Here is a 12287-nt window from a genome sequence, read left to right as displayed (position 1 = left end):
GCAGACTCAGGGGTCCCAGGTTCGATTCCGGTCAAGGGCATGTACCTTGGTTGTGGGCACATCCCCAGTAGGAGGTGTGCAAGAGGCAGCTGATCGATGTTTCTCTCTCATCGATGTTTCTAACTTTCTATCCCTCTCCCTTCCTCTCTGTAAAAAATCAATAAAATATATTAAAAAAAAAAAAAAAGGAAGAGATGCTTTGATAAACACTCTTATCAGAAGCCTAGACTCTGGGGCTGAGCACAGGCTGGCAGAGAGGGGATGGGGGAGAGGGGAAGGGTGGGAGGGGGAAAAAGAAAGGGGGAAGAGGAAGAGGGGAGAGGGGAGGACTGCAGTGAGCCGGAACCTCTGCTCTCAGTGCGCATGAACGGTGTGGCTGGCCTGGGCCCCTCAGGAGTTGAGGACTCATGGAAATGGTGTCCACTTTGAGGACCTGGCTACCTCCCTCGCCCACAGGCAGGACCTGACAGGTACAGCTCACCTGGAAATGGTCCAGCATCTGCTTCCAAGACAGGAGCAGCAAAGCCTCTTTCCGGACCTTCCTGGGGATCTCAGAGTAGAGGAGGGAGTTCTCTCGGCTGCCATAAGGCATCCCTGGGGGGAAGAGGAGAAAAACAGAATGGGTGACTTGGCCCAGGACAGGGCCGGGCCAGCCTCAGGCTCTCCGTGCCTGGGCCCAGCTGGTTCCTTCTGCTTCTATGGCATCCTGCCAGCACAACCTGGCTGCACACCCCTCCCCAGAGAAGCTACGAGCCCAGGTTTAAGCATGTCAGCAGTAGTACCGGATCCTCCACGGCTGAGATGTGTGTGCTGAATTGTCTGGACTAAATTACTGAAGAAACAGCACACAAACACAATAGAACAGAAAAGGGTGGTCAGGGCTAGCCAGCTCTCCACAGGCGAGGCTCCGGTCAATTCCTTTTTAGTAAAAGCTTTTGCAAAGGCCAGGGATTGCTCTAGGGTTAGAGCAAGTGTGTGTCTAGTCAAGCATCTCTTCCCTTGGCACTGGTGATGCTGGGACACTCTCTGTGGGGGGGCGTCCTGGGCACTGTGGCACGTGGAGCAGCATCCCTGGCCCCACCCACTCCATGCCAGGAGCACCCCTAGTCGCAATGACTGTAGATGTCCCCAGATGTTGCCCAGTGTCCCCTGGAGGGCAGAACCTCCCCGACAGAACCACTGACCTAACCTTATCTGTAACATGATAGCAGCTGCCCAGTGAGGATTCTGTGTGGATTCAATGAGATAAGAAATATAACGCACTTAGCAAAGGCCTGGGATATGTCACTCAGAGGTATCAACCTAATTCCAGTAAGTTGTAATTTTTCACATTCTTAGATCTCTGATGTTGAGATGTATCTTATTGTTGAAGTGCTGTCCTGTTCTTAGTGGCAAATAAAATAATGGCAGATCTTCCAACCAGTAGTGTCTTTCCTTTGGATGGATGACAATACAATTGCTGTTAATAAAGTTAACAGCAGAGCCCTGGCCAGTAGCTCAGTGGTTAGAGTGCTGCCCATGCACCGAAGAGTCACAAGTTTGATTCCCAGTCAAGGGCACACCCCTGGGTTGCAGGTTCGATCTCTGGGTCCCCACTGGGGTGTGTGTGGGAGGCAACCAATTGATGTATGTCTCTCACATCAATGTTTCTTTCTCCCCTCTCCCCCTTCCCTCCCTTCCTCTCTTCCACTCTCTTTAAAAATCAATGGGAAAAATATCATTGGGTGAGGATTAACCAAAATAATAAAAATAACTGTTCTGTTTATAGTTATCTTTATAGGTAGCTTCTTGATATGGCGAGTGACATGGGTTTTCCACTTATGATAAAGTGCTCACGAAGTACAGTTAGCAAAATAAAAGCATATTTAAAGAGAATCATTAGGTTAATTAGGGTTCCTTTAAAAGTAGATTTAAGGAAAATATAAAGCTAACTCAGATGTGCAGGTGGGCAGCGCTCACAGTTCGATGCCTAAGGACCCTTTAAGCTGCTTCCATTGGTTTCCGTCCCAGCTGCAGGCGCAGACATGACACTGCCTGGCCACGCTGCCCACAGCACACGCTCTGGACAACCTCTGTCTGCAGAGCTCTGAGGGACAGCTTTCCAAACGGGAAGTCAAGGGTGTGGCCTTGCCCAGGATACTGGGACCACCTTCTCCCCAGCTGATGGCCTAGGCCAGTGGTCAGCAAACTGTGGCTCGTGAGCCACATGCGGCTCTTTGGCCCCTTGAGTGTGGCTCTTCCACAAAATACCACGTGCGGGCGCGCATGTACAGTGCGACTGAAACTTCGTGGCCCATGCGCAGAAGTCGGTATTTTGTGGAAGAGCCACACTCAAGGGGCCAAAGAGCCGCATGTGGCTCACGAGCCGCAGTTTGCCGACCACTGGCTAGGCTAGCACATTCCCTGGATGGGCTGCCCTCAGCACCAGTGACGGTGATGATCAGCGTGCAAGGCAGGGGTCTGAGCTGACCAATGACTACCGCTGATTTCTGCCTTCACTGCCCCTCCTCTGCCTTCTCATTCCAGCTCTGTCCCCTCTTCAGGGACAGCACCCAGCTCCAATGCCACCACCATCCCGACCACCATGCACTGTGGCCTGGGTGACTGGCCTGGTGGGGGCATAGGACACGAGCACACAGTGCTCTTGTATTTCCTGCCTAAGGGGCCCCAAAGCTGCCTGGGGCCCTGCGCCCTCTCTGTCCTACATGAGAGGCTCATGTGCCCTGGGAGGGGCCGGAGAGCCAGGAGAGGCTTCCTGACGCTGCAGTTTGAGCCCTGGAACCTGAGCCACCGCCATCCCATCTTCCTGGCAGCAGCAGCCGGCACAGTCCCTTCTCTGACCCACCGTGAGTGCACTGGGCTCCATCAGGCGCATCTGAGCCTTCACTGAGGACTCAGTGACTGGCTCCACATGCCCTGACTGGCAAAGCCTGGTGCCCACTGAGGAGGCAGGGGTCCCAGGGAAAGCAGGGGGGAGGTGGTGCTTAAAGGGGCAGGCTAGGCATCGCCCTTGGAGGCCCCTTCTGTTCCACCCACAGAGTCGATGACTGCCAGCATTTGCTCAGGTGCTGGGCTAGTGCAAAGCCATATTATAAATACTTGGGGGGCTCTGGAGAGGGCTGTCCCAGAAACTTGGACATGAAGTGAAGTCAAGGGTACCTTGAGGATACTGAGTGATTCAGACTGGATCAGCTCAAGGGTGAGCAGTGTCACCCCGAAAGAGGCAGTACAGATCTGAATTGTTCTAGGCACACTTCGGGGTCTTTGTCGGGCCCACAGCCCTTGTCGGGAGCCGCCCCTACTCACTGGGATGGGCCCTCAGAGCCTCCTGTGGACTTCGGGTACCGGCCCACCCCAGCTGCAGACATACCCGTGACCAATGGCCAAGTGGACATCTGACTTATGTTGAGCCATCTGATTCCTTCTGCCAGAAACCCATTTCTGCTGTTGGCTAGAACCCTAGATGAGTAACCCTGGGCGCCGACGGCAGGGCAGTAAAAGTGAACCCATGGAGAAGAACACACGCAGGGCAGCTGCCTGGCTCCACAAGGCGTGGAGTACCGTATCATGAGGTCAGAGGGGGGAGGGGTACCCAGAGATGCCCCTGCAACCTGACTACAAGGTGTACTTGGTGGCTCAAAGGAGCTCAGAGGATTTCTGTCCCTTCCAGCAGCTCTGTACATGGCTCTCAAAGATGTCCACACTCTAATCCCCAGAACCTGTAAAATGTTACATTCAGTAGCAAAAGGGATTTTGCAGATGGGATTAAGTTAAGGATCTTAAACTGGGGAGATTAGGGTGGATTATCTACATGTAATCATGCCTTATAAGGAGGCAGAGAGAGCCTTCAGACACAGAAGAGGAGGCAGCGATGTGACCATGGAGGCAAAGACTGCGGCGATGTAGCTACAAGCCAAGGAATGCCAGCAGCCACCAGCAGCTGGAAAAGGCCAGAAACGATTCTCCCTTAGAGCCTCTGCAGGGAGCCCCGTGTGACCCTGCCAACACCTTGTTTTCAGCCCAAGAAACTGATTTTAGACTCCTGGTCCCCTGAACTGTGAGAGGATAAATCTTGGTTGTTTTAAGCCACCTACCTGGTGGTATTTTGTTACAGCAGCAGCCCTAGGAAACTCATATAAGTACCTTGACCTGGACAGAATCTGAACTTGAGTGAGTGAGTGACCAAAGAAAGTGGGAAAAAAGGATTGAGGGGGGCCAGGAAACTGCAGGAAAAGAGAGGCAACAGCTCACCAGACTCCTTGAATCTTGGCCACTTTCAGTCCTAACAGCCAAGCTCCTCCTTGGCTAAACGAAGCTTGAAGCACACACATCCAGCCCTAATTTCTCCCAGGCTAGACCTGGCAAACTGTTTTCTGTAAAGGGCCGTACAGTAAATATTTTCAACTTTGCAGGCCATCTGGCCCTTGTTATATCTGTATTCGAAAGCAGCCATAGACAGAAATAAACGAGTGGGCATGCTGGGCGTCAGTAAAACTAGATTTCCAAAAGCAGCCGGCTGTTGCTTAATGCCCCCCATGCTGGTCCACTGCCTTTCTGACCCTGTGCTTGCCCAACCACCACCTGGGTCAACCCTGTGGGTCTCTGTGAGGATGACCTGCATCGACTGCGGGAAGCGGCGAGCCATCTGATGTCCATCTAGGTCACAGTCACAATCATTAGCATGGGGTTAACCTCGGGCGAATGACCTTCATTCGTTCACTCCATCACTCACTCCAATACTGACTGAGGGCGGAGGGCATGACCAGGAATGGGCACTGTCCCAGGGGCTGAGGATACAGAGAGACTGATCAGGGCCCCAGAAGCTGAGAGTGCTGAGCACGAAAACCTGCCTTGGTCAACAATCATGTGACACGTGCTTTCAAACACACTTGGAACTGTCTCTATCTGCTCCGTGACACCTTTAGGTGAAGTAGGGCAACATTCACTAGCTCAGCAGATAGTAACTGTCTACCTCCTAGGGGCCAGGCTAGGGCTTGGCTGCTGAGGGTACCCTGAAGCTTCCCACCTGGCCCGGCAGAACACACATGCAAACAGCTGCAGACATGTAGAAAGCTGCTCCAGAGATGCACCCCCGGAGGAGGAGGAAGTGGCCAGCTGTTAACAGGCTTATCCAGGTATCTGGGGCAGCTGTGCAAAAATGTGGCAAGCCATCCTCTGCTGTTAAGACCACAGGGCGCACGATTGTGCAATCACAGAGCTTTCAGGAGCCTTCTTTTATTTATTTATTTTAATCTCCACCCAAGGATATGGTTTTATTGATTTTTAGAAAGAGTCAGACAGACATCGATTGTTTGACTCTCATACTCTCCCTGACTGGGGACCGTACCCACAACCTAGGTATGTGAGAATCCAACTGGGAACCTTTTCAGTGTATGGGATGATGCTCCAGCCAACTGAGCCACCTGGCCAGGGCTCTCCATGAGCTTTCTTAACACTTCACCCCACAGCCAGAGCCTACTGGAGCTACTTGTGGCTCCCGCTGCTGAGGGAGTCCCACAGCTCCCAAGCCCAGGGGCAGGCCCAACTGACCGGTACTGAAAACAATCTCAGCGGCTCAGGCCCATGTTCCAGGCCCGAACCATAGCACCTTGCAGCACAGACGGGGCGGCACTGGCCTCTGCCCCCCTCACCTGGACATCTGACTCTCCTGAGGACACTGGGCCAGACCTTCCCTGTGAACAGATGTCCGTGGGAGGCATGGCAGTTTGCGCAGGGCAGGCCCCTCTATTTGGACCTTCTAACTAAGAGGACCAGAGACCTCTGGACACTAGAGGATTTAGTAACAGCCATCCCAGAAACACTGTCCTGGTCAAGGGCAGCCCCCGGGCCCAAAGGAGCCTAGGGGTCCGCAGGGACACGGGAGGGCTTACCTAGGTAGTAGAGGCGGTGGGAGTGGGGGCTTGAGTCATCTGTCTTCTGCACAAACTGGAAGTCATGAGGAGCCTTGTTGACGATCAGGCCCGAGTTCTTGCGGCTGTCGTGGATGATGTTCCGGAGCCCTTCCCACGAGTGCTTCTGCACCTGGAAGTGGGTTGCCGGGTCCTCCATCTCGACCGTGTCCCCTGGGTCGGACATCGGGGCCCCAGTGGCCATCCTCTCCGCCCCCTCAGAATTCAGCGAGAAGCTATGAGGAGGAAGGGACAGGCGGGAAGAAAATGAGAAGGGAAGTGGTACCCCAGTTCCATATTGGAGTGTCTCCTTGTCAGACACTCCAATTCCCCCTGCCAAGCCCCACCCTGTGCAGCCTTCCCGGTCCCCTAAATATTTCTTAAATTGTTACACTTCTCTCCAACACCGTGCCGGCTAAGATCCAAGCCACTGTCACCTCTCAGCTGAATGATGGTAACTGTCTATCAACTCAAAACTCTTTCTTGGGGGTTTTCCCTTCGGTGAAAACCAGTCCTCACATTGGCCTTCAGAGCTCTGTCCTCGGCCTCGGCCACTCTCGAACCTCATTCCCTGTCATCATTATGCCCCAGACGAACTGGCCTTCTCTCAGCTCCTCACACAGCCCAGACTCCTTCCCACTCCAGGGCCTTTGCTCATGCTGGTCCTTCTGCCTGGAACACTTTTTAAACTCCTCTCTTTGCTGAAGTAACAGCAAATCAGATCTCAGCTTAAATATGTCAGGTCCTCAGAAACTTTCTATGACCATCTATACCAGTGATGGCGAACCTTTTGAGCTCGGCGTGACAGCATTTTGAAAAACCCTAACTTAACTCTGGTGCCGTGTCACATATAGAAATTTTTTGATATTTGCAACCATAGTAAAACAAAGATTTATATTTTTGATATTTATTTTATGTATTTAAATGCCATTTAACAAAGAAAAATCTACCAAAAAAATGAGTTTGCGTGTCACCACTGACACGCGTGACATACGTTCGCCATCACTGATCTATACCAAAGCTGGTCTCTCCATTAATCTTCCACATGCCACCCACAGAGAATGCGTCACAATGGTGGTCTGTCAATCGCCTGCCCCGCCCCCCCCCCCCCCCCCCGTGTCTGTCCTATTCATGGAGGTGTCCCCAGAACCTCATGTGGCCCCTGGCACAGCGGGCATTCCACAGAGAGCCATGGAAGACCACTGGCCCATGGACAGAAGCCTGAGCAGAGAATTAATTGCCAAACCTCATTACCTGTGCCATCAGCTTGCTGGCCAGCAGGGAAAACTTGTGCCTCACCAGAGGTGCTCAGAGAAGCAGGCAGGTACTGCCCGGGACCGTGAGAACGCGGTGAGAGCGTGCATGTGCTCACCACCCCCCTCCGAGGCCATTCCCCTCCAGAGCAGCTGTGGCTGTGCAGAGGCCCCCGCCCTCCCTCTCCCACCCACGCTGCTGAGCACACTTCTTGACCAGACTGGACTGGCCAGGCAAATATTTGCTTTAGAGAAATCTAAACACAAACATGGTGACCCAGTTGTAAGAGCCAGGCCATCTCACGAGGCCATCAAAATGAGCGCAATGAGCTGGGTGTCCTGCCCTTAGTCAGAAGGAGCAGTCAGTTCAGCTCCTCCGCGACCGCAGGCCAGCAGAGCCTTCAGGGCCCTCGGGTCAAACAAACCGAACCCAGAGATGGCGGGAGACTCACTGAGGGGTGATGAGTGGGACCGGCTGAGCACTCCAGAACCCGCACGGACCCAAGCACCGCCAGCAACCAGCCCAGAAAACCAAGCCAGGAGAACTCCTCTCACCACCCAGCCCTCCCAGACTCTGCTACCACAACTCAAGCCTTGTTCACAGCAGAGAGACAGACCGTGACCTCCAGGGTCCCCAAAGGGAACCCCAGAAGCAAAGAGCCTGGAGAAAGCACTCACAAAGTCACATGGCTTATCTCCACAGCAAAGACTGATAAAAAAGATCTTGCCTCCAATCGCTACAGAGAGTCCAGGGAGCGAAAATGCGATCCAGGAGATGAGAAATGAAATGAAACATCGGAGAAACTTCTAAGAATCTTCGTAGATGCAGTGGGGCAGCCCGAGCTCCCGGACAGGCGAAGGCTTGGTGCTAAGTCAGGCTCTCCACTCGCCTCTTCTCCCCAGAGGCAAAGCCCTGACTGCAGGAAGAGGCTGGGGAAGAGGCACAGGTGGGCGAAATGGGGCCCCGGTGAAGCAAGTCCGTGCGCCCTTCCCCGCCAGCACCAGCCTGTGCTGGCCTTCTTGAGTCAAGAGTTTACACAGCTGGGAAATGAAAGTGGACTGAAGCCTCTTAGGCCATGTCCACCTCCACTTTCTTTCTGCCAATCGGTAGGGCGCCTTCACAGCCTGTGACGCCACCAGCACACAGTGCAGGACCTCCGGCTCAGCCACTGCCAAGGCCTGACGGGCGCTCTATGATCTCGGCCTGAGCAGGTGCTCCAGGAGCTGGGCCACCACCCGCATCAACCAGAGACCCGAGTGGGGCCTGTGATGAGGGAAGCAAGTGGGAGGCAAGAAGCAATCGTGGATCCTGAGCTCCGGGCAAGTTCAGGCCAACCACAGGTAAGGCAGGAAGGGAGGTGGGTGCTGGGCAGGGTAGGTCAGGAGCCGGGGGCAGGGGAAGTGGCGTTCAGGTCACTCCCTACATCCCTGAAGCTGGGGGTTCCCAGGAAGCAGCAGGCTCCTCTCTGCCCAGCACCACGGAGGGCCCCAGCTTTTAGGACCAGCCTTACACAGAGTCAGTGTGCAGTCCAGCCTGTGCCCACAGGGACCTAAGGCACACGAGAAGAGACATGGGTTCCCATCACTAACTGATGCCTGACACGCTCACCGTCAGACATGGGGGCTGCATGTCTCAGAGCCTGCGTTTTGGGAACCAATCACCATGTTTAGCATCTTCCAGCATCATCTTTGATACCTTCCTGCCTCCCCACAAGCAAATGAGCCTGAGACTGTTAGAAAACTGACTGACATAGGTCAACTGGTCAAGAAATTCCTACAGTTTCTTCAATTCACGCCAGGCCCCACACATGGAATTTACCAGACTCATGAATCTTGTGTGTGTAATGACCTTTAGTCCTCACTGTAAGCTTGGGAGGTGAGTTTCAGGCTCAGCTCCATCTGAGAGCCTGCAAAGTGGGCTCAGAGAGGTCAAATGGCCTGATCAATGTCAGCCCAGGGGAGGGGAGCCCAAGTCTGTTGGAATCAAAGCTCACATCCTAACCACCAGGCCAGCAGTGCTCAACTAGGGCTGATCCCATCCCCAGGGGACACTGGGCAATCTCTGGGGACTTGTGTGATTGTCCTGACTGGGGCTGTTCCTGACATCAAGTGGGTAGGAACCAGGAATGCTGTTCAACAACCCACACTGCCCAGGACAGCCTCACAGAGAGTGATCTGGCCCCAACACCAGCAGTGCCAGGGCTGAGAAACTCTGCACTAGCCCACACTGCCTCCTCACACAAAATAGCCAGAACTTCACCTTAGAGAAATGCAGAAATGTAGGGGGGACAAGGTGCAAAGGCATCTTCCCAGACCTAAGACTCTGCAACATCCCCGGCAATCAGAGCTCCCAAAGCCATGCGCCTCACCTCCTCCAACTTCCTGTGTTTGAGTTGTTGTCCAGGCGTAGCTTCTTAACCGTCCGCATTAACCACTGGCTGATCAGGAAGGTGGGGGAGCCTGCAAAGGGAGAGACCACAGGGCTGCAAATCCCAGCAGGCACTCCAGGGGTGCAAGCTCTCCCCTTCCTCTCCGCTTCTCCCTTCCTCAGGCAGCCCTCCATTCCCCTGGGGAACACTCAAGGCCAAGGCCGTTCTGATGCGGTAGGTGGTTTAGGCCCTGGCCTGAAATTCGAGAGGGCGCCTGACATCGGCCAGAACCCAGCATCTCTTTGCCTAGCAGCTCTCCCAAGGTGAGAAGTCCCTGAGAAGGGGAGAGTATCAAATGGCTCCAAGAACCCCACCCACACACTGGCCAGAAATGGAATAAAGCCAAATTCCCCACTGTGGATGCCCCCCGACGGCCCTCCTGACCTCCCTGGCTCCCCTGCCCTTGACCATGATCTCCGGCACATTGGCCTTACTCTTCCCTAAACACACCACTCCCATTCCCACTCCAGGCCCTTTGCACTTGCCAGTCCCTCTGCCTGGGATATCCTGTCCCTCCTTTTTGTATGACCTGCTTGCTCTTATCCTTTGGGTCCCAATATCACCTTTTCAGAGGTCTTTCCTGGCACTGAGTCCAAAGTTGCTAACTTGTCACCCGTATCACAACACCTGGTCTTTCTGCACAGCACTTGCTCTAGGACAGTGGTTCACAAAGGGGACCCTTGGTGGTGTCTGGAGATGTTTTTTGGTTGTCACCATTGATGGGGGTGGGGGTGCTACTGGTATCAAGTGGGTGAAGGTCAGGAATGAGACTCAACACCCAGGACTGTCCCCACAACAGAGAATGATTCGCGCCCAGGGTCAGCAGGGCTGAGGGGGAAACTCCGCATTCATTATTTGGGGGAAAAGTTTGAGTTGGATCCTTAAGCTCACAGTAGACGCCAGAATAAAATCCCTGATGGTATAAACCAGAAGGACCCCCAGTGGGTGTGAGTCACTTTCTCTCTCCCTGTTCAGGTATTTAAATGTGTGCAGCATCCTAGGATCCCAGCAAATCCAATGACTAGAGAACGCAGCAGTATCTCCTGGGGCGAGGGGTGAATGGAATCCCCTAATCCAGGGTGTCTAACCCGGGCCAATTCTGGCCCCTGGGGGACACTTTTGGTTGTCACAGCTGGAAGGCATGCTACTAGCAATCTGATTGGTGGAGACACAATTCCACGATGCACAGGATGGCCTCTCCCTCCACCCACAAAGAATGACCTGGCCCCAAATATCACTAGTTCTGAGGCTCTGAACCCCTGCTGAGTGAGTGAGCACTCCTTATGGGATGCCCGCTCCACGAGGGCAGGGCAGCTGTCCTGTCCCTGGTGTGTCCTGAGCCCGGAGCCATGCCGAGCACAGAGGAAGCACTCAATAAACACTGTGGTTGAGTGAACTTGTCACTGCCCTCCCTTGAACACTGTCTAAAGCCGAAGGGACCTCTGGTTTGGCTGGCACCCAACAAATTTCTCAAGCCAGGTCCCAGGACAACAGGCAGGTGCCCAGATGCTTAAAGAAAAAGCAGGACAGGGATCATGGAGGAGAGGGGAAGCAACATGTCGCCACAAGAAGCACTGGTTTCTGGGCATCAGAAAGGTCTGGGTCCAAATCCTGGCTCTGCCACGGCCAGGCTGTGTGACCTTGGGGAAGTCACTTAACTTCTCTGGGCCCCAGTTTCCCCAGCAATAAAATGGGACTGCGGTGGGGCTACTGTGAGGATTACATGAGATTGCACAGGGAAAGGCCTGGCAGAGCAGAAACTACATGACGGCTAATACTGCTGACTAAGCACGTTATTTAAAATCACACCTAGGGGAGAACTGGACTAAATCAGGGACCAGAATTCCCCCCATTCACTGACCAAAAACCAGGCACTGTGTTAGGTGTGGGAGGCTGCAGCCACACCCCTGTCAAATTCGGCTGGAATCAGCACTCTCCACTTTCTCATCCCTGGTCTTGCAGGGGGTACATCCGGGTGGGGGTGGGGCAGCTGGAAGGGGATGCTGGACGCAAAGAAAAGCCTCCAGCAAAAGCACACAAAACTGCAGCTACTGGCCTGGGTCCCAGCCGGCTGGCCCTGCGGGCGGTGGCCGACCCCAGGGCTGTAGAAACCCACTTCCTGCCAGCTTCTGTGTCCTGGACCAGGCAGACGGATCCCACCAGCCCACACCCAGCCGGCCTGGCCGCCCCACCTCCGCACAACTGACCTTAAAGGGTCCAGAAAGCCTCCATTCCAGCTTCGGGTGCGGGACACAGACCTTGAGAGAGCGAATGTGTCCTGAACACAGTGGGTTAACGGAGGGACTGACCAACCCCTGGGGAGTCCGGACTGCCGGCCCCATTCTCCCAGCCCCTGGCCCGGGACCACGCCTAGGAGGCAAGTCCTCCCGGGGCCCAGTCCCCCAGGGCTCTGCCAGGGACACAGGGACTGGCGACCACAGCGCCCATCTGGGCTCTAGTCCCAGCTCCTCGAAAGCAGGGTTGTTTTTTTAGTTTGTGTGTTTTTTTTATGGAGACCAGGGACTTCCTCACGGAGGGGGGAGGGAGGGATGACAGGGGTGGTGGCAAAGGGGAGGGCTCCGTGGCAGCATCGAGGTCGGGAAGTGTCCGGGCCGGACGGGGACGGGGTGGGAGGAAGGTGGGCGGCCGGACGGGGACGGGGAGGGGGATGGGGATGGGGATGGGGAGGGGGAGGG

General features: G+C 54.5%; 1 protein-coding gene across 1 annotated transcript in view; it reads right to left on the bottom strand.

Moving 5' to 3' along the window:
* The window catches only part of DPP9 (dipeptidyl peptidase 9), a 33575-nt gene extending 27436 nt beyond the window's left edge, over positions 1 to 6139 (bottom strand). Inside the window, exons 1-2 of the mRNA XM_081092507.1 lie at positions 5892 to 6139; positions 482 to 594 (exon numbers count right to left, since the gene is read on the bottom strand). Coding sequence (XP_080948633.1) covers positions 482 to 594; positions 5892 to 6114 — 336 coding nt within the window. The 5' untranslated portion in view covers positions 6115 to 6139. The remainder of the gene's footprint in view (positions 1 to 481; positions 595 to 5891) is intronic.
* Between the last annotated feature and the right edge of the window lie 6148 nt (positions 6140 to 12287).

This window comes from Myotis nattereri (assembly GCF_964212035.1).
Source record: "Myotis nattereri genome assembly, chromosome: 5".
Lineage (NCBI taxonomy): Eukaryota > Metazoa > Chordata > Mammalia > Chiroptera > Vespertilionidae > Myotis > Myotis nattereri.
This window is presented reverse-complemented; position numbering and strand designations above follow the sequence as displayed.